General features: G+C 39.7%; 1 protein-coding gene across 1 annotated transcript; it reads right to left on the bottom strand.

Moving 5' to 3' along the window:
• Positions 1–464: 464 nt before the first annotated feature.
• Positions 465–21960, bottom strand: LOC139733577 (uncharacterized). The gene is made up of 6 exons (XM_071644386.1): positions 21858–21960; positions 8717–8911; positions 6368–7371; positions 5444–5569; positions 4487–4656; positions 465–3372 (listed from the first exon to the last, which is right to left on the bottom strand). Exons 2-6 carry the CDS (start codon positions 8873–8875, stop codon positions 2000–2002), a joined length of 2832 nt encoding a protein of 943 aa, XP_071500487.1. The 5' UTR covers positions 8876–8911; positions 21858–21960; the 3' UTR covers positions 465–1999.
• Between the last annotated feature and the right edge of the window lie 284 nt (positions 21961–22244).

Genomic DNA, 22244 nt, shown 5'->3' with positions numbered 1-22244 from the left:
ACATTGATACACTGATACACATATTGATACACTGTGACTGTGGTGTGAACAGTTTGATACAGTGCACTCCTGTTATAACGAGCACGGTTATGACGAAATTCCGGTTAAATCACAGTAAAAATTCAGGCCGGAACATTATCCGCTCTATGTACATGTATTTCTATTGTTTATTTGTTCAGTTATAATGAATTTCGATATAAGGAAAGAAAACTGGCGGTCCTTAGGACTTCGTTATAATGGGAGTCCACTGTACTATAATCTGTAAAGTGTACAAGTTTCAACTCGACTTGCTTGGCAGTCATTATGGAAAGGCAAACACACAGGAAGTATCGTGGAAGGATCTTATACTAAATAGATCATACAAAAGGCAAGCATCATCAGGGCTAACATTCCGTCTTCATAACTAACTTGAAAGATAATCGATGACAAAGCCATAACAAGAATAATAAGTAATGTGGCTCCATTCTCTGCGTTGTCAACTAACTGATTAACATACTGCATGGAGGTAGACTGGAAGTATGTCTGTGAGTGTGTCAAATGGATTATGTCTATGTCTCATGCTCCTTGGCTTGTGCTGTGACAGACTGTTCTTGAGATTACAGTCAAATTGGAATACTGATGAAAACAATTCATACTATTCTTTTTCATGTCTAAGTAAAAGTGATCATAATGGGTCCATTACAAGGAATTACATGTGCATGTACTGGCAAAGAGATGTTATGGCAGAAGTGATTCAAGTGTGGGTTCACATTAAGATGTTAGGAAAATTGTCAACCCAGCTGATCTTGGGTGGATCTGTCAATTAATTTACTTGCAAGACTTGTGGCTGAAATTCTCTCAGGTCCGAAGTTTCTGCCACAGTAAGGGGTAAGAAGTGAAAAAATTTAACTCTCAAAGGTAACAAGACAACATGTCACAATCTTCATACAACTGTACATGTGTTACATGAACAATTTGTCTACTAACTCTGTGCCAGCCTAAAAATTGTCTGAAATCCCCTGTACACTGACTTGCATGAGATTTGCGGATTAATCATTTCATTATGTAAAATAAGATTGGTTTACATGCCTATAACTTTCGAATTCCAATTCAATGATTCACATAAATCAAAACAACTCCCCTAATACCAAACATTAATACAAATCGTAACTGACATTTCTCTCCAATGATTTCTGGATATAAACTGGATACCGTAAAGAGGATCTGCCAATTTAGAGGAAAATACAGTGGTGTTGATGGCATCGATATAACCAGATATCTCTGGACATACATTCACATGAGAAAAAAATGTGCCAGTTCTCATGACCTTATTAGAACTGGACTTAATTGTACATATACCAAGTCACGGATAATGCACAGGTTATTGTAACTTTTTATCCTTTTTTTTTTTTTTTGCATCAAGATTGGAGAAGAATCACTGTTGCACACAGATACTTGCTGCTATTCCTTCAGCATGTTCTTCTACTGTTACCTTGGTGAATTGTTCCACACTGGATGCATTTTGTTGTTTTTCCCCAGATTTCTCTAATGGATAATTGGTGCAAGACATATTGCAAAGCGCTGGTTATATGAGGCCCATGGTGACACTGTATTTTTGTGTGGCATCATTATAAGTGAAGAGTTAACTTTCTCTGTCACTTTGTCCTATGTTAACTTTCAAGCACAATGACTTCAATGCTACTAAATACTAGTTAACATCCTCCAGTATTGACATCTATTTTGCCTGACAGCATGTGTAACAAGCACTGATTTCCAGACAAATGAAAAGAAAAACAGCAGTAACATAAACTTTACTGCACTGGGTAGTAAATCTAAGAGGAATATTATTGTCAGAATGGATGGGGCACACATATTTGGTTATTTCTTTCCTCCACACAACAACCTATTAAAAGAGTACCTATTCACCTGAAACTACATCTTAAACCTCATATGATAGTAAATCATAGCTACCACTCTATCAACTTTTCACTGAATAGTGAAAACTGATGACTAGTCTGAATCATTTCAGCAAGCCTTCCAGAAATGAGTCATCATCGTCATCAAAGTTCATTTCAGAACTCTGCATCTTTGTTGTCACATCTACATTAATGTCCAAAGCCTGGTAGAGAGCATCCATGGTAGAGGAAAAATTTTGGACATTGGCCATTAACATCCCCGATTCTTCTACGCCAGCAAGAGAAGCAGGATTCTCATAAAGAGAGCTCGAGTCTGAGCAGGCACTGGGGCTGGAAACAGATGATGTTGGTGTGAGGAGAATGCTAGGTTGGTAGCTGTCACCATGGTTACCAGTAAGATGTAGCCTGGACTCCTCTCTAACTACCTTTTCTCCTTGGGCTGGAAGATCTCTCTTGTGCAGGTAACCAGAAAAGGTTTTTGTTTTAGTTTGTTGGAAAGTTTTGAAAGAGTCACACTTCTGACGAGGAATCTTATTAACTTTTGTCACTTTATAGCCCTGAGCTGTAGTGTTTCTGATCTCACTCCCTGAGCCTCGTTGTGGCTGTAATCTCAAGTCCTTCTCAGACATGGTTCCCCTTTGGCCTCCTAGTGATGAGTTAATATTCAAGGCATGCAGAGCCTTCTTAAGTGACAGACCATGTTTTGACTGCCGTTGATGTGAGGAAGAAGCTGGCACTGATCCAACAATGTTTTTCTGGGGATTTTTGATGATGAGCTGTGGAGGAATGGATTCCAGGCATCTTGGAAGGTTCTTTGACAAGTTTGTAACCTTCCTTTGAACTTTAACACCTGTCATGACTCCTTTCCTGAGGGGGGCTATTTTCTTCTTGTGCGAGGTGTTCCTGGGTGTGACTTTATCATGGACTGACTGTTCCACTTTCCCAGGAAAGAGAAGCTTTGATTCACAGGTGGGGACATGATCAAAACAAGATTTAGGGGCCTCTGTAAAAACTCCATTGACTAAGGATGGCTCTTCATAAGACTGTGACCCATTCTTATTTAGCAGCTCATGTTCTGGGGAACCTGGAGGGGTGCTTATGGTGAGTTCATTGGGTGTGTGTTCATATGATGGACATACAGGATTCCATTGACTGGCTGTAAGAGACACATCTCGCATAACTGGAACATTTGATTTTGCTGCCTGTATGACTGGACAACTCTGTTTGCTGAGAGGGACAAAGTGAGTGTTGGAATCTCTGCTATGGGGTGCAGGTCTGTTTGAAACAATGTCCTCCCTATGACCTGAGGAATTTTGAATGTGGCTGATCTCTTTCTGTAGTGACACACAGGCATCACAGTGACCCTCTCGTCTCTCCCAACCAAGGATGTGCACTTCTCTAGGAGGGATGGATGGCGGCTTGGACTGCCAATGACATAGTACCCCGGAAAGGTCATCGCACTTCAGCCACAGTTCTCCTACAATAGGGATAGGATAAAATTGAGAAATATGCATTATTGATGATCTTGTTTTTCTTCATCTGTACATTATAACCTAAATTTCACCTTTTAAATGGTAAATGAACTTTGCACTTGATACTTTTTTTTCTTCCCCAGTCAGCAATTGGCACGCAGGCAAACCCTGTTATAATGAACTAAATACAAGATTTCATTATTACTATTATTACAAAATTTTCCCACCATGACTTTCTCCTTACAATAATATGGGGGGGGGGGGCACCAACAGGTTGCTACATAAATGGATCTATGTAGGACTACAGAAAGTCAATTCAAATTAAGCTCTTCTTGCATGTGAGAGAGTCACCTCAGCTGAAGCAAGAATTGGAAATGACAAACGGTTACAAAGACATTTCATCCTGACAGGGGTGACACTTCATTAACCCCATTCCCATCGGGGGGGGGGGGGCATTTTGGCCCCCCCTCGATGTTTCGCGTGATTATTCTGCAACGTGTGATGCTCTCGCCGCGACATTTTATGACTTTTTTCTTTAAAGTATCGTGCAACTTTTGAGACATAAATTGTTGCTCTCGGGCATACCGTTTTAAAGCCATGCCCCTTTGAAAAAATGTGTTGACTCCAAAATTGCTCAAAAGCATGATTTTGACTACCAAAAGTTAATCGTTTGTTACTTGTGTCATTCTCAACCTTTCCTATAAGTTTCATCCCAATCCGTTAATTACTTTTTGAGTTATTTTGGACATGGACAAACGAACGAACTTACGAACAAACCAACGGTAACGAAAACATAACCTCTTCCCTTAGCGGAGGTAATAAATGAATGTATATCTATCTATGCCAAGGCAGCACACTATCCCATTTTTTCTTTTGGTCCGACCTGCATGTAGGACCAGTAGGTTCTCAGTTTGTCCATCTTTTACTGGTCCATTCCTGAAAAATAGTTACTAGTCCAACAGTGATTTTTACTGGTCGGGACATCAGACCAGTGCTAGAGTGTAGCGTTGTCTATGCACACAGATACATAATATATGAGTGGCATCAATGCAGTTATAACATCATTGATAGAATGGACTTGTGCATCATCAAAACCAATATAATGCAAGTTTTCCTTACTGGAAGGATGTCGGATCCAGATGACAAAGTGGTTAGGATTCCTCTTGTACTGGATGATGCTCCTCAACTCAAAGTGATGACCACCATGCTGGAAGTGTCTCTGTTTCCATGGCAACTTGTCTTCAACATGCAGACCATTGATGAAGTGTACAAGAGGACAGGCTGGCAACCTACAAAGAGACAAAAACAGGAGAAATGTTGGGTTCTTCTGAAGGAAGCTGCTGTGGTGTGACAGGAAAACTCTCTGTATTGGTACTGACATGAATATTGTGAGCTGCTGTCTGTTTATCTTCACTCATTCAAATGTCATCCAATATGGTTCAGAATACAAGAACACAGGTCGAAGAAAGCAGTGCACATTGTCTGATTTATTAGTTTGCTTTTGTTTTTATGGGATTCAAGGGAATTTGTTAAAATGTCACCAAAAACACATTGAAGCACAATATATACATATTTATAAACACAAACTTAAAAAAAAAATTATGTCACAGTGTTGATACTGACAGCTGAAACGATATTCATTACATATTATTGTGCGAAGGTTTTTGCTGAAGGCTCTATTCTTTTGATATATGGGTACCTGCCATTGATATATACGCACTGTGTAAAGTATGCTGTCTATTGCTGCATGCTCGACATTGAAGCCACTGGACGTAGCTACGTGTAAAAGTATTTCCATTCGTTGCTATGTGGACACACAGTACACATGTATTGGACATGAGCGGACCCAGTTACTATAGCACACTAATGTAATACACACATTCACAAACATGCAAGCTCAATATAATATGTGAGTGATTGGAGCACTTGTTTGTTTGATGGAAGTACTTTTAGATCCTGCCAAAGGCTCCATAGTGAGGGCACTGTTGCTATATCCAGTAATTGTTACATTGATGGTACCTGCCAACCAAGCAAGGTGTTATACCGTGTACATAAAGAACACATATTTGGGCTTACCTATGATATACCAGACGACTCGTCTGTCCCTCAGCGTGACAATGTGGGCAGTTGTGATGCATTGTGGGACATCGCATGCTGAAATCAGTTGAGACAGCAGTCACAGACATCAAAATGTTGTGGTGACTGTAGATGAAGAAAAGAAGACAGTTACACATATATAAATAACACTTAGAGCAAATATATGATTATACAAATCTTAAGGAATACAAAAGACATTTCTTCCCCCTTAGATGAACTATGACCTTTCCCAGCACATTTCCATGGAAACTTTTAATTCAACAGAGCCAACTACACAGGAAGACAACTACATATGAAAACTCAGAAATGATTAGGTAATACCCTCATTCATGAAATATTTCACATCCTGCTGAAGACTCAAGCCTTGCTAATAAACTGCAAATTGTGTCTCCTTTTGTGCCATTCCCTTGAAAAATAAAAATCAAACTGAATATCTTTTAAGAGATATGTAGATTTAACACAAACAAATGATTTCAGGTAGTGATCTTGGAAATGATAAGCATTTCTTGTACCAACAAACCAGTGCCTTTTGATTAATCAACTGTATAAACTTTGTAATACTTTAATAAGTCCTCAAACTGTTTATTATAACAATATTGTAAAAGGTAAAGTAATCATCACACATTGAGGGAAATGAGGGGGTACGGACGGATGGCACTTGAAATCAATGGTACTTCCAAATATGGGTACCCGGTAAGTGTAATAAATAATACTGGCGTGCAGCAGTCATCTTGCTTTCTCCTATTCAACTTTACAGACTGGAGGATACAGAGTAATATCTGACTTTAACTGTCATCTTCTAATTTTTAAATCCAAGGCCCCAAATGCACTGAAGATCCTTGCCTAGCCCTTTCATTGCCCCTTTAACAGTTACTTTCCTTGTAATTTGTTCTGTGTACTTACAATGTTACATTGGTGAAACCACAGGCGAAGCAATAAAACTCGCGGCGATACCATGTGGAAAAGTGTTCTTCTGTAGTCCCATCTATACGTAATAGTGCAGGGATAGCTGTCACTGGACTGCTCTCTTCACCCTCTGCATGCTGGACTTTAGTTTTCCACATCTCAAGCAGATCACTGCGCTTCCTCTGCAGCAAGGCAACGGCAGGACCAAGTGTGGTTGCATCAACTCTAGACATAGCCTTGGGCTGTTGCAAAGCTGCGATACATCTGTCCATTTGATGTACTGTACTATGAGACTGGTGAATACCAATGCATTTATCAGCGCCAAAACTATGGGTGCTACTGTTCCTACTGAAATCAATGGAGCTGTCAGCATGTTTCAAAGCAGGGACATCGCCATCCGATGCAAGTTCCCCTAGTCCACATAGCTCTTCCCTGAGATAGGCACTGAGGTAACTTTCATCTCCTAGATTGTCATGTGTGTCAGCTGGCTGTCCTTTATCAAAGTGTGTACTGCTAATATCAGTGAGTGTATCAGTTAGCTGATTATCACAGTGTGTATTGCTTATATCAGTGAGTGTGTCAGTTTCATGCTGATTTATAGCATTTGGACTAGCTGACAGCAGTTTTTGTGCTTTATCAAAGTCCTGACATAGCTGTTGGAGTGGAGTCTCTGCACCAATCAACTTATGACACTGTCTCAGACTGTTGTTTAGGACTAACAGCATCATTGACACATCCAGCCAGCAAAGATTAGCCTCATTAGTCCACTGGACTACGCTGGTTGAGGGTAGTGGTGAATAATTCTCAGGAGACTGCTGGCTCCTCCCTAAATGGAAGTTGCAGTCTTGTCCACAGTTGAGAGGACTTTGGTCTGATTTCGGTCCATGACTGGATGGAAGACTACTCAGTCTTTTCCTCTTCTTCCTGGGATTACCGATGTCTGTTGCTCGGCGCTCTACAATGAGATTACAACCAGGGGCCAGCTGGGGGAGTGATGTGCACTACAACAATGGAGACAAACAAAAAAATAGCCTCCATCTAAACTTCACTATATCAAAGAACAAAGCATCACACATTATCAATAATGTATTTGCCAGTGATAACAAACTTCATCAGCATTTTTGTAATGTTTAAAATGTTTCCTAACACTTGTGTGTGTGTTTGTTTCATTTTCAATTTTACTAAATGACACAACAGTTAAGCAGGTGATTTGCCGAGTGGAAAAGACCATGATTTGGTTGTGCTGCCGTGTAGGCCACACTTTACTGCTTTATTTCTGTTGAGAATAGTGTGGCCTTATCACTGGCAAATACAGCACTTACAACTGAGTTTGTATGAGTTCTAAGCAGAAACAATAAGCAGACACGAAACCAAGTGTTAATGTGGCAAAAGAAGGCAATAGTAACTCTAGGTACATTTGTAACAGCAGAAGCATGAATGTATCATGGTATAGCTAAACAGACATACATTGTATGACAAATACAAACATTCAGGGTTGAAAACATTGTAAAAAAAAATCTTCCATGTGGCTGTGTGTGGGCAACACTGTTTGGATTGAGCTAGCTGTGTTACCCCGTACATTGAACCTTGCGTTAGTCAAATCTTTTTGGACTGAAGAAATACACTTTTTAACTAAGAAAACTTTCAACTTAAAAAGGATTAAAATCAATAGAATATAAAGAGAAGAGGAATGAAATGATCTTTGTTTTATGTGAGGTCGACTTAACCAAGGTTGACTGTACTATCAGGTCTAGGGGTAGGTGTGCATCTCTTCACAAAAAGCGTGACACACACGCACACACATTATACATGACAGAGGTCAAATGTACCATTGTTTAATAATTAACTTGAGTCAAACAAAGAAAAGCTGAGGAAAAAAAAAGCACAATATCACACAAAAACTTCAATGGGTTTTCTTTTTAGGAGTATTGAGAATTGCATGCTATTCGCAAAATGTATTATGTATTCTGAACCTGACATGAATGTGACAAGCATGTGTACTAATGTGAAGTATCGTATGGAGTACACAGCACAATGTATACAGTGTATATGAACAAGGCATGTGATATTACTGCACTCCATGATTGTGAATTTGACCTCTTGCAAAATTGTTGAAAAGTCCTGGTTTGTGACATATTAGACTTGCAAAATATAAGAAATTGATAGTTCTGTAGTTGCAAGTTTTTACTGCAAATTAATTATGCTCACTGCATGGACTTGTAATTGATAAACACTGGCTCTTCCAACTTTAGAAGTGGGCTGATCAAATGAATCAGTGCAGCTTGTCTGGCACGTTTCCCCCAAATCAAGCACAACCCTTCTATAAAGTGAACAAAAATTCTGTACCTTTTGATTGTCGCACACACAGACTGCCAAGTCTTCACTAATCTGCAGCAGGCGCATGATGCTCCGTTCCCCACGCCTGAAGCACTGCTTACACCATACTATCTCATCAGTATCATCCTCTAGCTTCCCCTTTGGGCCATCAAGAGATGCCGGTGCCATCTGTCCCTTTCTCCTTCTGTACTTTGAAGATGTGGCCTGTGCAAATACAAAATATAATTGATTGCTAGAGAGTTATTTCTAATACATGGGTTACACTTATATGTACTGGAATGAGTAACTGTGCACTTCCATTATAACGAACACAGTTATAAAAAAATTCTGGTAACAACGACGTACAAATTTGGGCTGGAACATAATCTAGTTTACATATTTTTATTGTTTATTGGTTTGGTTATGACGAAATGTTGATACAACAAAAGAAAACTGCCAGTCCTGAGGACTTCGTTATAACGGGAATCCACTGTATCGCATTTGTTCCTTGGAATCAAGCGATGCAACATACTCAAGTGATGACTAAACTGGTGAGTAGGAGTATGGTTATGACTGTCCAAAGCAGTCACCAAAGGAAGACGTAAAGAGAGGTTCTTAGACAGACGGCACTGTAGACGTGTTCTTTAACATGAAAAGTACACATATGTATCATTGTTGGGGTACATTGTCAAGTACTTACATTTACATCTACACAGTTGAGGGTATTTAGATGTATTCAAGTTTTCAGTTTCATACACTGCACAATGCCATTTTTGATCATGCTATTATTCTGTCACAATTAAGGACTCAGTGGGTTCAGCATTCACCCGAGTATAGCAAGTTCATCTTCCACACAGTCTTGCAGACTACAGTATTACCTTCGAAGAACAGCACACTCGGGTGACTCAGGGAGCATGGTGTCCATACATTCTACCCCACTGTCTCAAATACTTGAGGATTAGATCATGTGTTTTCAAAGAGGATCTCAATGTGAAGCTGGACCCTAATTTGGTCCCAGTCCCAAGGGGCAACCCTTTGATATGCCATTAACCCTATTCTAACTGGGCTATTTGAGACCAAGTTTTTACTGGGGGGGGGGGGGGGGGGGGGGGGTTCAATTTGACCCCCCCTTCAGATCTCGGCCGCCGATTGCGCGATCGCCACAAAATTTTGCCTGGACATAGAGCCGGATGTCAACTACAAGATTACATGGTCATACAATAGAAAAATGTTGATTTCATATTTTTTGATATATTAATTATGCAAATTTATGCATGAAATCATAGTTTCACCTCTAACTCCATCAAAAAGAATGAAGGATTGCTAAATTTTTGTGTCAGACTTCCTCAAGACACATCAAACAATTTTCTTGTAAAAAAATAGCGCAATCAAAATCAGTTTCTTTTGTTTTTTATTCTTTTGTTAATTTCTTATGTATTTCATTGTTTTTCGACCTTTTGTTTTCTATTGTTTTTGGCAAAAATTTGTTGCAGGCACTATTTCAAGCTTATCTACATTAGAATTGATTAATTTTGATGTCCAAAAGTTGAAATAATCTAATCTATATCAATTAAACAAAAGAACACAATTTGCATTGGATTTGCACACGAAATCATGAATTTGAGCTGTTTTCAGGTTGACATGCATATGCAAAACATTGCGTAACTTCAGAACGGTGTACCCGGACATTGCAAATTTGGCCTCAAAATATGCGGGAGACTTCAATGAAAAAAGTCATGAAACGACACGGCAAAATCTTTGCGCGTTGCGGAATCGTGGCGCGAAATGTCGAGGGGGGGGGGTCAATTTGACCCCCCAGTTAGAATAGGGTTAAAAGACAAACAAACAAACAAATAAACAAAAAAATTGAAAAAAAAAACACTAATGTATTCACTCAATACATTTTTGTTTTCATAAAAAAATCTTGTATAAAGACTGTTTCTTTTTTTTACTTTTTTTTGGAGGGGGAGGGGGTGTGGTGGTGCCCATTTTATATCACCCTAGTAATATTACCTGCAAAGTTTGGCGACAACTTTGACCATGCGTTTTTCAGAAAATTTTTCAGAAAATTGGTCTTTGCGGGATATCATATTGGCAACAGTAAATCTGCACTCTTTACTTATAGTATTTCAGCTCTATCATTTCTGGTTTAAATAAAGACTTTTATAGATTCCCTAGTTTAAGGTTTCTGGGCCTATTCTGGTGCCCAATTGAACAGATGCATATCTTATTCAAGTTTGAGACCATGCATTTTATAAAGAAGATAAAATTGTGAAAATTTACCTTTACCTTGAATCCCCAAAGATCTCCTATGAGAGACTATAGTGACCACTGCACTAACTCACAGTACGAACTTAGCTCAATCACTTTTGCTTTTGGAGAAGACTTATCTATCTATCTATTTATTTGTTTACTTATTTATTCATTTTTCAGATGACTTCATTTCCATGCATTGGCCCTCTCCCCATGACAGTTTGTAACCTTGGAGCGACAAACTGCACACATTGCCTCAACTAACATTCACTCCCTGTGCTTCAGTCTGCCTGAGTTGAGATCTTAGCCCTTACCAACTTGAAGAGCAGCTTCTTGCTCTCTGCCATGATGCAAATGTAGCACGCACGACTACACAAACCCAAAGACGACAGACTTAGGATGTTGATTCAATGAACAGCTCTCAAAGTCTGCTGTCACCATGAAGACTTCAAGAGTATGAAGGACGGACGAATGGACGGACGAATGGACGGACGGGCGACGGACGGACGGACAGATGAATAGACCACATGACTGAAACAGTCAGTCTGGTGTCAGTGTGAAGGCTTACGTGAGGCCTCCTTCTCTTTATAGACACAATAAGTTTCAATGTGGTCAATAGGGCACTAGACTCAGTAGGGTTTCAACAAACCTGGAAAAAGAGAGATGGAACGGTACATATGTCAATGAGAGACTAAAACCAAAACATATTAATAGATTAATTGTTGATTGAGTGAATGCAGCAATATTAAGTAGAACACAGCAGTGACAGTTTGACGAAAATCAGACATATGATTCAAAATTTATCTATCTAGCGACTTCGCTTGCTGGATAATAATAAGTCTACTACAGTTCATGACATCATTTTGGACAACAATTTAAAGGACAAGTTCACCTTCATAAACACAAGGATTGAGAGAATGTAGCAATATTAGTAGAACACATCATTGAAAGTTTGAGGAAAATCGGACAATCCGTTCAAAAGTTATGAATTTTTGAAGTTTTTGTGCAGTAACCGCTGGATGAGAAGACTACTGCAGTGTGTAATGTCACATGCGTACAACAATATATGGACAATATAAAGAGAATTTCACAAAATATCATCTTTTGAAAAAAGTACACATTCCCTTGACTCGTTACCGACATATGTTATGGGTAATATTATTCCCCCTGCCTTTAGAAAGCGGCAAGTCAAGTGCTCTTTTATTATGCGAAAAAAGTGAAAATATGTTGAATTTTCTTTACATTTTCTTTATACGGTTGTACGCATATGACATTACACGCTGTAGTAGTCTCCTCACCCAGCGGCTCCAACACAAAAATTTTAAAAATTCATAACTTTTGCATTGATTGTCCAATTTTCCTCAAACTTTCATTGATGTGTTCTACTAATATTGCTGCATTCTCTCAATCCTTATGTTTATGAAGGTGAACTTGTCCTTTAAAGAAAATATAACGAATTCCAAAAAACCTCAATTTTCATGAAAAGTATACAGTCATACCCTTCCTGCACAGGCTGGCCACAGCGCAGCGCTGGAAATGGCGTGGCTGGTGCATATCCTCGCACAATCCCATGGCACACCTAGCTACAGTGTAGCTGGCAGCAGAGTCGACAAGTTTCAGTAGGGTGTCAGATCATGCCTTTCCTACCTTCAGACGATTGTGTGCCCTACATGTATTATATTACAACACACAACTCCCATAGGACACAGTGCAAATGAGTGGTGCACCGATTTTGGCATGCAGTTTTGAGCAAGATTTTGCCTTTCTTGCATTTCACAGTCGATGCTGATATCAAATCAAAACAAATTTGGTATCATTTGAAAGCAGTTTGTCTCTGTATTGTATGAGAGCGCTGGTATATGAATCCACCAACAAATTGGTGTAAATGTTGTTAGAAACACAAATAAATCCATATCTCAGCATCTGCTTCGGTACTTGAACCAGCATGAGGCAAGTGAGTAGTTTAGGAAATGCTGAATACGATGGTGCGGTTAGTTTTTCGTTAGCTCCATGTCTTCGACTGTGTATCTTGATTTTAAAACACCCCTTGCAATGTTTTTTTTTTTTGGTTGCAGCAAACATCTTCAATATGCGTGGCTTTGTATGCAAAGATCCATGATAACTTTCGCGCATTACCTTTGGGGCTCCTGCATATTTTAATTCAACATGCAACGCAGCCACATGGTGTTCATGGCGCGAAGCCGTATCACATGTGCATGCTGTGTCTATGTCGAGCAAGTGTGCACTTTATACAGTTGTACGGCCTTTATACGGTCTTCTGGCACTGCACTGTGCATGTTAGTGAGATTTCGTGTTGGGATGCAGTATGAAAACGTTCACTATGACCAAAAAATTATTGCGAGGGCAATATCGCCACACCAAGAAGTGGAGCTAGAGAAAAACTGACACTAACCACACCATTGGATTCAGCATATCCTCAACGGCTAGCATGTCTCACGGCGATACAAGTAGCGAAACAGACGCCGAGATATGGGGATAAATGTGATTCTATCGATGTTTACATAAATTTATTGTCGGATTCATGTACCGCCGTTCTGATAAGATATATGGAGAAAAACTTCCTCTTTCATATGATACCAAATTTGTCAGGGTTCGATTACAACATGGTCTGGGGATTTGGCAATAAAGGCAAAATTTGGCACAAAAATGATGGGTCAAATGGCGTAGCCGTAGGCGCGCGGCTCCATGTGTTCTATTGCGTGTTATGAGATAGGGGCGCGTTTTGTTCGAGGGTTGGCAGTGCGCGATCAGACACCCTAATTTTAAAGAATGAATTCTGCGTTTGATGTCCATTCGCGGCCTTGGCGAAATTTTTCTGTGAAATAGCAATAATTACCTGAATTACCTACGATGACGCCCAGTAAGTTGAAAACTTGTAGAGGGCCATTCAAAGGATTTAATCCTGAGCCTGAGGAGATCCATGTAACCGGGGGGCCAAAAGCTAAAAACAGAGGTCGAGTTGCACTCTCTCTACAAACTGAGTAGACCATGCTTATTTTCAAGTTTTTATTGTAACAAACAACATTCCACTGGTCTACCTCAAAAAATTTGTTGCGAAAGCCTCCAAATCCAAGATGGCGTCCAAGATGGCCGCCATATTTACTGAATTTGTTATTTGAAAGATAGAATTTGATAGAAAGATCAGATTTCAACAAATGTGATGTCATATGAAAGAGAATAAAATTTTCTACAAGTTGATACCATTTTTGTGGGTTATTGTGATAAGTGGATTGAGATTTTAAGGAAAAAACACTCATTTTTTTATATTTTTCTGAAAAAAGGAAAATCATGAAAATGCTTGATTCAGCATAAATCACAGAAAGACTGAAGGATTATCTTAAAACGTTTCAAGAATTTTGTTTGACATATCATTAATATTTGGAGAAAATTAGGGGTCAGTACCGTTTTTGGTTCAGGAGTTATAATGTCTCAAACTTGAAAACTCACTATGTAAAAATGGCCACTTTAGTTGTGACAATACCTTGTTGGTCGTAAAAAGAGCCTGCGCGCGCCAAGACTACTACACGCACCACTGGCACTGCTACCAGCGCCAGTGTCAGTGGTGCGTGTCTGGCAAACGCAGACATTTTCTTTGACAAACAAGGGTTTGTGCCTGCAAACTAACTTTTCGTACCAAGTGGTAGCTCAGGTGACGCTGATTGCTATTATTTCAAAGTAGATTGTTCTAAAGCAGATGAGATGAAGCAAAAATATCTTTCAAATAGAGGTAGAAGCTTGAAACAACCTTGCTATAGAAAGTTTAAAACAAAATCCGGAGCAATTACTCAAAAAATTCAAGATTGCAGGCCATCAAAGCTGACATAGTGTATAAAATTGCGCCAAAGTAAATGTATTATTTCGTTTTTGATACAATTTTGTCTGTTGTGCTAACTTAAACCGTCTTAGGTTTTTATGGACACATTTTTAGAACCAGTGATATTCTACTCTCCGAAAAAGAAAAAAAAAACCCAAATCGAGTGGAAGTTTTTGCTTTTGATGTGAGGAGTGAATAACAAGAAAACGGTGAATTTAGAGTGAAATTGGAGTGACTTTTGAGTGAAAATGTTCATTTTCACTCATTTTAGAGTGACCTTAATAGGCAGGGCTCCACACTAACTTTTATTTTTGGTGGCCCAAAGGCAAATATCCGATCTTTTTTGGTGGCCCGATCAGGCCACCTATGTTCTTCATTTCTGACATTTTGGTGGCCCGACGTGCGTTTTTGGTGGCCCCGGGCCACCGGACCACCGTTAGTGTCGAGCCCTGCCTTAGGGATCACTTGTCACTCTTCGAGTGATCCCCGAGGTCACTCTAAAATGAATGAAAATGAACATTTTCACTCTCGAGTGATCCTGATATCTAATATGGGAAAGCATCTACCAATGGCATAAGCTCAGATCAATTGTGACACTATAACCCACATGAAATTAGCCTAAAGACAATGTAAGACAAATCTGGTAACAGAAAATACAGTTTCAGCATGCTTATTTGTAAATGTGAATATACAGCACGAATAATCAATTTGGACAATTTTATTCGAACAATATACTGAAAAGTAATTTCGCACAACACATTTCGCACAACAAAGTTGAGAAATTGCCGCCATGTCGGATTTTTTTTTTTTTTTTTTTTTTTTTTTTTTGGGGGGGGGGGGTTAGGATCAGAAGGGCTTTCAAGGACATCTACGGATCAGACATTATTACACATATACCATCATCATTCAGGCGTTTCTACAACAGCAGAGTAACATACAAGTAAAAAAGCATATCTTTGATACAGAAGCATTTCTTTTTTATCAAAGACTGGGCCTTACCCTAACACTGGAATGAGCTACACCCCCCCCCCAAAAAAAAAAGACCCTCAATATGGTTTACACTAGCACAATATCGTTCGGATGTATAGGAACATGTAATAGACAGCAATATAAGAAGATTAAAAAAAATATATCAAATTATAAGTTATAAGTTGAGATTTAACTTTGACGCAACACACTAAAGGTATTCTACCATTGCGAGAGATATCACATTCGATTTATATGTGCAGGTTAGTTGTATTACAAAACATTCTACCATTAAAGATAATAAAAAGTTTTGGTACCTCAAAAGCTTCCCTGAATTTCCTTGTCTTGGTTTGTGTTTCAGGTTAAAGTACGTTGTCTGTGAGAATTACTCGCCCCAAAGTGCTCTCGTGTCTTAGTAATCATGCAATAATGGTTTCGTACCAGAGCCGACGCTGTACAGCGTCGATAAATATTGTACGAAACCACTGACTGCGACCAGCAGCGTGCAGCCCATTGTACGCATAGCTAACTGCGACCAGCAGCCCCATACGCATAGCGTAATGGGGCTTCGCATTGTAGCATTCAGGATCATGACAGAATTAGTATCGCGGGTGAATGTCAACTTAAAATCCAAAAATTTCTTCGATTTGAAGACTTACCAATTAAGTTGAAGTATTGAAAACAGGCTTCGAACAACGTTTGGTTCTGCCAATAGTCCCTTTCTGTTCGAATTGATGACTGAATGTGACTCGGTCGAGAGGACCTTGGGAGAGCTACATACACTGGATACCATGGCCAGCGCATGCGCACACAAACATCTTATCCGTTCATGGATTTGAAATTTGTGTGCATGTGATGTGTTCGCATGCACTGGCTGTAGTATTCAGTGTACTGTATGTAGCTCTCCTAAGGTCCTGTCGACCGAGTCACATTCAGTCATCAATTCGAACAGAAAGGGACTATAGGCAGAGCCAAACGTTGCCCGAAGCCTGTTTTCAATACTTCAACTTAATTGGTAAGTCTTCAAATTGAAGAATTTATGGGATTTTAAGTTGACATTTACCCTGCGATACTAAATCTGTCATGATCCTGAATGCTACAATGCGAAGCCCGATTACGCTATGCGTATGGGACTGCTGGTCGCTATGCGTATGGGGCTGCTGGTCGCAGTTAATTGCATGATTACTAAGACATGAGAGCACTTTGGGGCGAGTAAGTCTCACAGTGTTAGTTATATGAAAGGTACTTTAACCTGAAACACAAACTAAGACAAGGTTATTCAAGGACACTTTTGAGGTACCGAAACTTTTTATTATCTTTAAAGCCTAAAACATACGGAGATATCACCATTGCTTTTCAAGAAACCATGGCCATAACTGTTGACAATTTAGTATATAAAAAAAAAACATTCTTATCAGATCTATTTAGTATATCTAACAATATTTAGCATTAATTATACTGATTTCAGTTTGTACATTAGTTGTTCTATCCCTAACTCACAGTTTAGAACTAGTTTGAGGAATTAAGTAAAGCTGGGTTTTTGTTTTACGTGCACTAATGGTAAATAATGCCTTGAACGACAACCTCGATTAATTACCGCCATCTTGAATTTTGTGTGGATACTATTTTTATCGCTAAATATTACACATTGGCAAAATTTGTGCCAAATTCCAAGCTCCTATCTCTTTTTGGAAAATACTTTCTGTTCAATTTTATCTGCCTCAGAACAATCTACTATGATGAAATGCTACAGTAATAGCGATCAGCGTCACCTACCACTTGGCATGAAAAGTTAGTTTGCAGGTACTTGCAAGTCACTAGACCGTTACAGTATTACATGTGACCATGTAAACACATTGTATGCAAAATTTATAATGCATAAATGTAATTTTTTCAAGTTTTAGACGTTAACTTGTCAATAGTGTATGATATTGCCTGTAATTCCAGAAATATGAATTATGTCTCAATCTCAGTAAATCTCAATCTCAATCGCAGGTTTCAAAATAATTTTTCAGTTCTTCTTTGATAAATACTAAATCATGCATTTTCACATTTCTTCCTTTTTTTCAAAACAATATAAAAATATGGATCCCCCCCCCCAATTTATCACAATACACAGCTAAAGTGGTATCAACTTTTAGGAAGTTTTACTCTCCTTCATATGACATCAAATGTGTTGCAATCCAATGTCTCTATCAAATTTTATGTTTTAAATGTTAATTTCAATAAAAATGGCGGCCCTATTGGACCGCATCTGTACTTTGGAGGTTTTTGCAACAAATCTATTGAGGTGTACTCACGGAACATTGCTTAGTATGCTTAATATTATGTATGGTCTTGTTTATGGAGAGAGTGGAACTCGAAAAGTAAGCACGATCTTGGATTTGACCCTCTGTGACGTCTTTGGGAACAGATGCGTGTAAATGCAAATTATGTAAAATGGGATTTCAAGTTTGAGACATTATAACTCCTGAACCAAATACACTACTGACCTCTAATTTTCTCCAAATATTGATTATATGGGAAAGATGTTAATTTCTGCATGGTTTTCATAAACATTTTTAATTTAATTTTTTTTATAACTTTTTAGAGAAATATTCATGGTGCATTCTGAAAAAAATGTCTCCGTAAAAACCTAAGATGGTTTGAAATAGCATTAAAATGTTCAGAATATATAAAAACCATATAAATAGACAGCAAAACAGACAAAATTGTATCAAAATCGAAATGATACATTTACTTTGGCGCAATACACTATGCCAGCTTTGATGGCCTGCAATCTTGAATTTTTTGAGTGATTGATCCAGATTTTGTTTTAAACTTTCTATAGCAAGGTTGTTTCAAGCTTCTGCCTCTATTTGAAAGATATTTTTGCTTCATCTCATCTGCTTTAGAACAATCTACTTTGAAATAATAGCAATCAGCGTCACCTGAGCTACCACTTGGTACGAAAAGTTAGTTTGCAGGCACAAACCCTTGTTTGTCAAAGAAAATGTCTGCGTTTGCCAAGACTACTACACGCACCACTGGCACTGCTACCAGCGCCAGTGTCAGTGGTGCGTGTAGTAGTCTTGGCGCGCGCAGGCTCTTTTTATGACCAACAAGGTATTGTCACAACTAAAGTGGCCATTTTTACATAGTGAGTTTTCAAGTTTGAGACATTATAACTCCTGAACCAAAAACGGTACTGACCCCTAATTTTCTCCAAATATTAATGATATGTCAAACAAAATTCTTGAAACGTTTTAAGATAATCCTTCAGTCTTTCTGTGATTTATGCTGAATCAAGCATTTTCATGATTTTCCTTTTTTCAGAAAAATATAAAAAAATGAGTGTTTTTTCCTTAAAATCTCAATCCACTTATCACAATAACCCACAAAAATGGTATCAACTTGTAGAAAATTTTATTCTCTTTCATATGACATCACATTTGTTGAAATCTGATCTTTCTATCAAATTCTATCTTTCAAATAACAAATTCAGGAAATATGGCGGCCATCTTGGACGCCATCTTAGATTTGGAGGCTTTCGCAACAAATTTTTTGAGGTAGACCAGTGGAATGTTGTTTGTTACAATAAAAACTTGAAAATAAGCATGGTCTACTTAGTTTGTAGAGAGAGTGCGACTCACTCGTTAAGTAAGCGACTTTTTGGGGTTTGGCCCTCCGGTTAATGTGTTGTACTGTATCCACGGAATCATCAGTTAATGCAATCTGGATGAAATTTGTTATGTTTCTGCTTCCAGTGATCATTGAGATTGGACTTGAAGCTATTCACAGATGTTGCCACGACAGCATCTGCACAAAGGCTATTTCAAGTATTTACTACTCTCTGACTGAAAGACTTCAACCTTTTACTTGTTCGACACCTTCCTTTATACAACTTCAACTTGTGACCGCGTGTAACAATGGATCAAAGTCTTCCATACCATGCAAAATTTTGAACACTTGAATCATGTATCTGAACGTTCACATCGATACTCTAGGGATGGAATCCCCAAATGCTCGGGTCTCTCAGGATGTGACAACAATTTAACCTCTGATACCAACTTTGTTGCTCTCCTCTGAACTGATTCAAGCTTCTTTGCATCACTCTTTGAAAACATAAAAATCCCCAAAATCTAATCTCGAGTCCGACCAGATGCCCAACAAGGGGCATGTGACTATGTGTACAGTGCAGTGAAGTGTAAAGTTTAACATTAGGCCTATACGTGTAAATTTAGCATGTTTAGTGACTGGGCTACTGCTGTGCACTGCATGAGAGAAGACAAGCGCAACTTTAAGCATTGCCACTGCACTGGGCCATTTCACTGTCCATTCACCCGATCGGATCACCACGGCCACGGCCCGTATAAATTAAGGCAGTGTATACAACCACACGCGTGTGTCTTTACCATCCAGCCACAAGAGTGTGGTTGTAGCCATGGCCCTAGTTGCTGGATACAGCCACACTCGTATGTAATGTACATATCCACACATACGAAGAAGCTTTTTATTGCGTAGCGGGGAACACGCGGCAATGTGTGCGTGGCCGGCCAGCCACATCAACACACGATCATGCACCACCGGACGCAAAGCGATGAACATGAACCTGCCTCCTAGATTAATCCCATTTAATATTATCACACCATCTAGACAAATTAATTTTTTTTTTTTTTTTTTAACTTTATTCTCATTTTCTTGATTTGATGAGGTGAATTTAAAGTTACAATTGATTTTGGACTTTTGATTTTAACGACTGATCATACATCGTGTCGTTATTGAGACTTCGCCTTCGTTTGTTCAGGTACTCGCAAATCGCGCATCCATGATCCAGCGTACACAGGTAGCCGGCGCGAGGGTCCGGGTCCCTGCTGCTGGGGCGGGCAGCACAACTGCGCTGGCTAGGCTGCAGCTGCGCGCTGAGCGATCACTAGCACACCACCGGCAGTTCAGCGATGTCAATCCAAAGTCCCCCAATTTAGCGGCAGTTGTAACTTTGCTATTAATTCTAAACCCATCATATCAAGCAAACACGACGAGAATGGAGCGAAAAATATATTTGTAAAATAACAATATTAAAAGGTATGAAAATGAGGTTACGGCATACTCGTGAAATAGGCCCCACCACTGCGTGTCCGTACTACTACGGCGGCTCCCCTTATACTCGTGAATTCAGCCCCGTGTGGCGTTCATCGGTAGGTAAGCACGGCGGTGGGGCTTCCTTCCACAGTACAATACTCGTGAATGCGGCCCCACCAAACGGCGTTTACACGAAATTGATACAGCGGTGGGGCCAATTTCCACAGATATCATCTTTTGTCCTCCCTTTCTTCTCGGAAGGACTCCCTAATGTCCCTCGACTAATTTAACGGCCAATTTAACCATAAATACAACCCTAACTAACCCTAAAAAACCCTAACCCTAGGACCTACCCTTGCTTGCTAACGCACGGGTGCACGCACACTGCGGTGGGGCCTATTTCACGATTTTGCTGAGGCTACTTTCAAAATCACTTTGCTGGGTTTGTGAGCAAGCTGATTGGGTGGCGTTTTACGAACGTGTTTGACAGGCACGCACGGCGATCATCTTCTCCTACCGTGTGTGTATCCCTATGTAACGTTACATGTACATTACACAGGAGCGTGGCTGAGCTGTATCCAGCAACTAACTTAGGCCTAACGACCGTGTTAGTGTAGGGCCATGGCTACAACCACATTGCACACGTACACTCGTGTGGCTGGATGGTAAAGACACACGTGTTGTTGTATACACTGCCAAAAAATTAAATAGGCACAGCTACAACAGACAAACCACAACATCTGTCCTACAGTTTTCCCTCCTTGCCTTGCGCAACCGATTACCTGTTCGCTTTTTTTGGTTTCTTTTGTTTCAGCACGAAAAACCCACATTTGTATGTGACCGAAAATGACCACCATAATCGCTTTCGCAGGTCTTTGCATGCGACACAAAGCGCGCGCGCGGCTTCGTTCACACACGGAGTACCTGCCACTGCGAACTAGCAACCGACCTAAAACACGACACGTGTTGTCAACCTAATTCACTGTTCTGTTAACTTAAATGTTGGTATGGTCCAACAATAACCTACATGTAGAATAATGAATGCAACATACAAACCTTCCACAATCAACGAAGCACTTTCAGCGAACACACAGCCTTAAAAAGGGATACACTTCCATCACGACGACGACGTCCTGCCCAGCCCAGTACGATCATTACGTGTGAGCTAGCAAGCGGTGCGAATGCCGCGATGGGTACATAACGTGCCGCCGAGCGCGCGAGAGAACAAAACGTGCATCCGACGTACTTGTAGATGTGGGTGTACGTGGGTACGGTATGCACGGTTCGGTCCTGCCAGTGTGGTCCCCCCCCCCCCCCCCCCCCCCCCGCCCTCGTTTTTTTTTTTTTTTTTTTTAAGACGGCACACATTGGGGCATAAATACGTTGGGTTAGGGTTTTTGGTTAGGGTTAGGGTTAGGGTTAGGGTTAGGGTTAGGGTTGGGG

Source organism: Diadema antillarum, unplaced genomic scaffold, assembly GCF_040938485.1.
Source record: "Diadema antillarum isolate AM-2024a unplaced genomic scaffold, OU_Dant_1.0 seq00000483_RagTag, whole genome shotgun sequence".
In the NCBI taxonomy this organism is placed as follows: domain Eukaryota; kingdom Metazoa; phylum Echinodermata; class Echinoidea; order Diadematoida; family Diadematidae; genus Diadema; species Diadema antillarum.
Note: the sequence above shows the minus strand (reverse complement) of the source record. Positions and strands in the feature narration are given on the sequence as shown.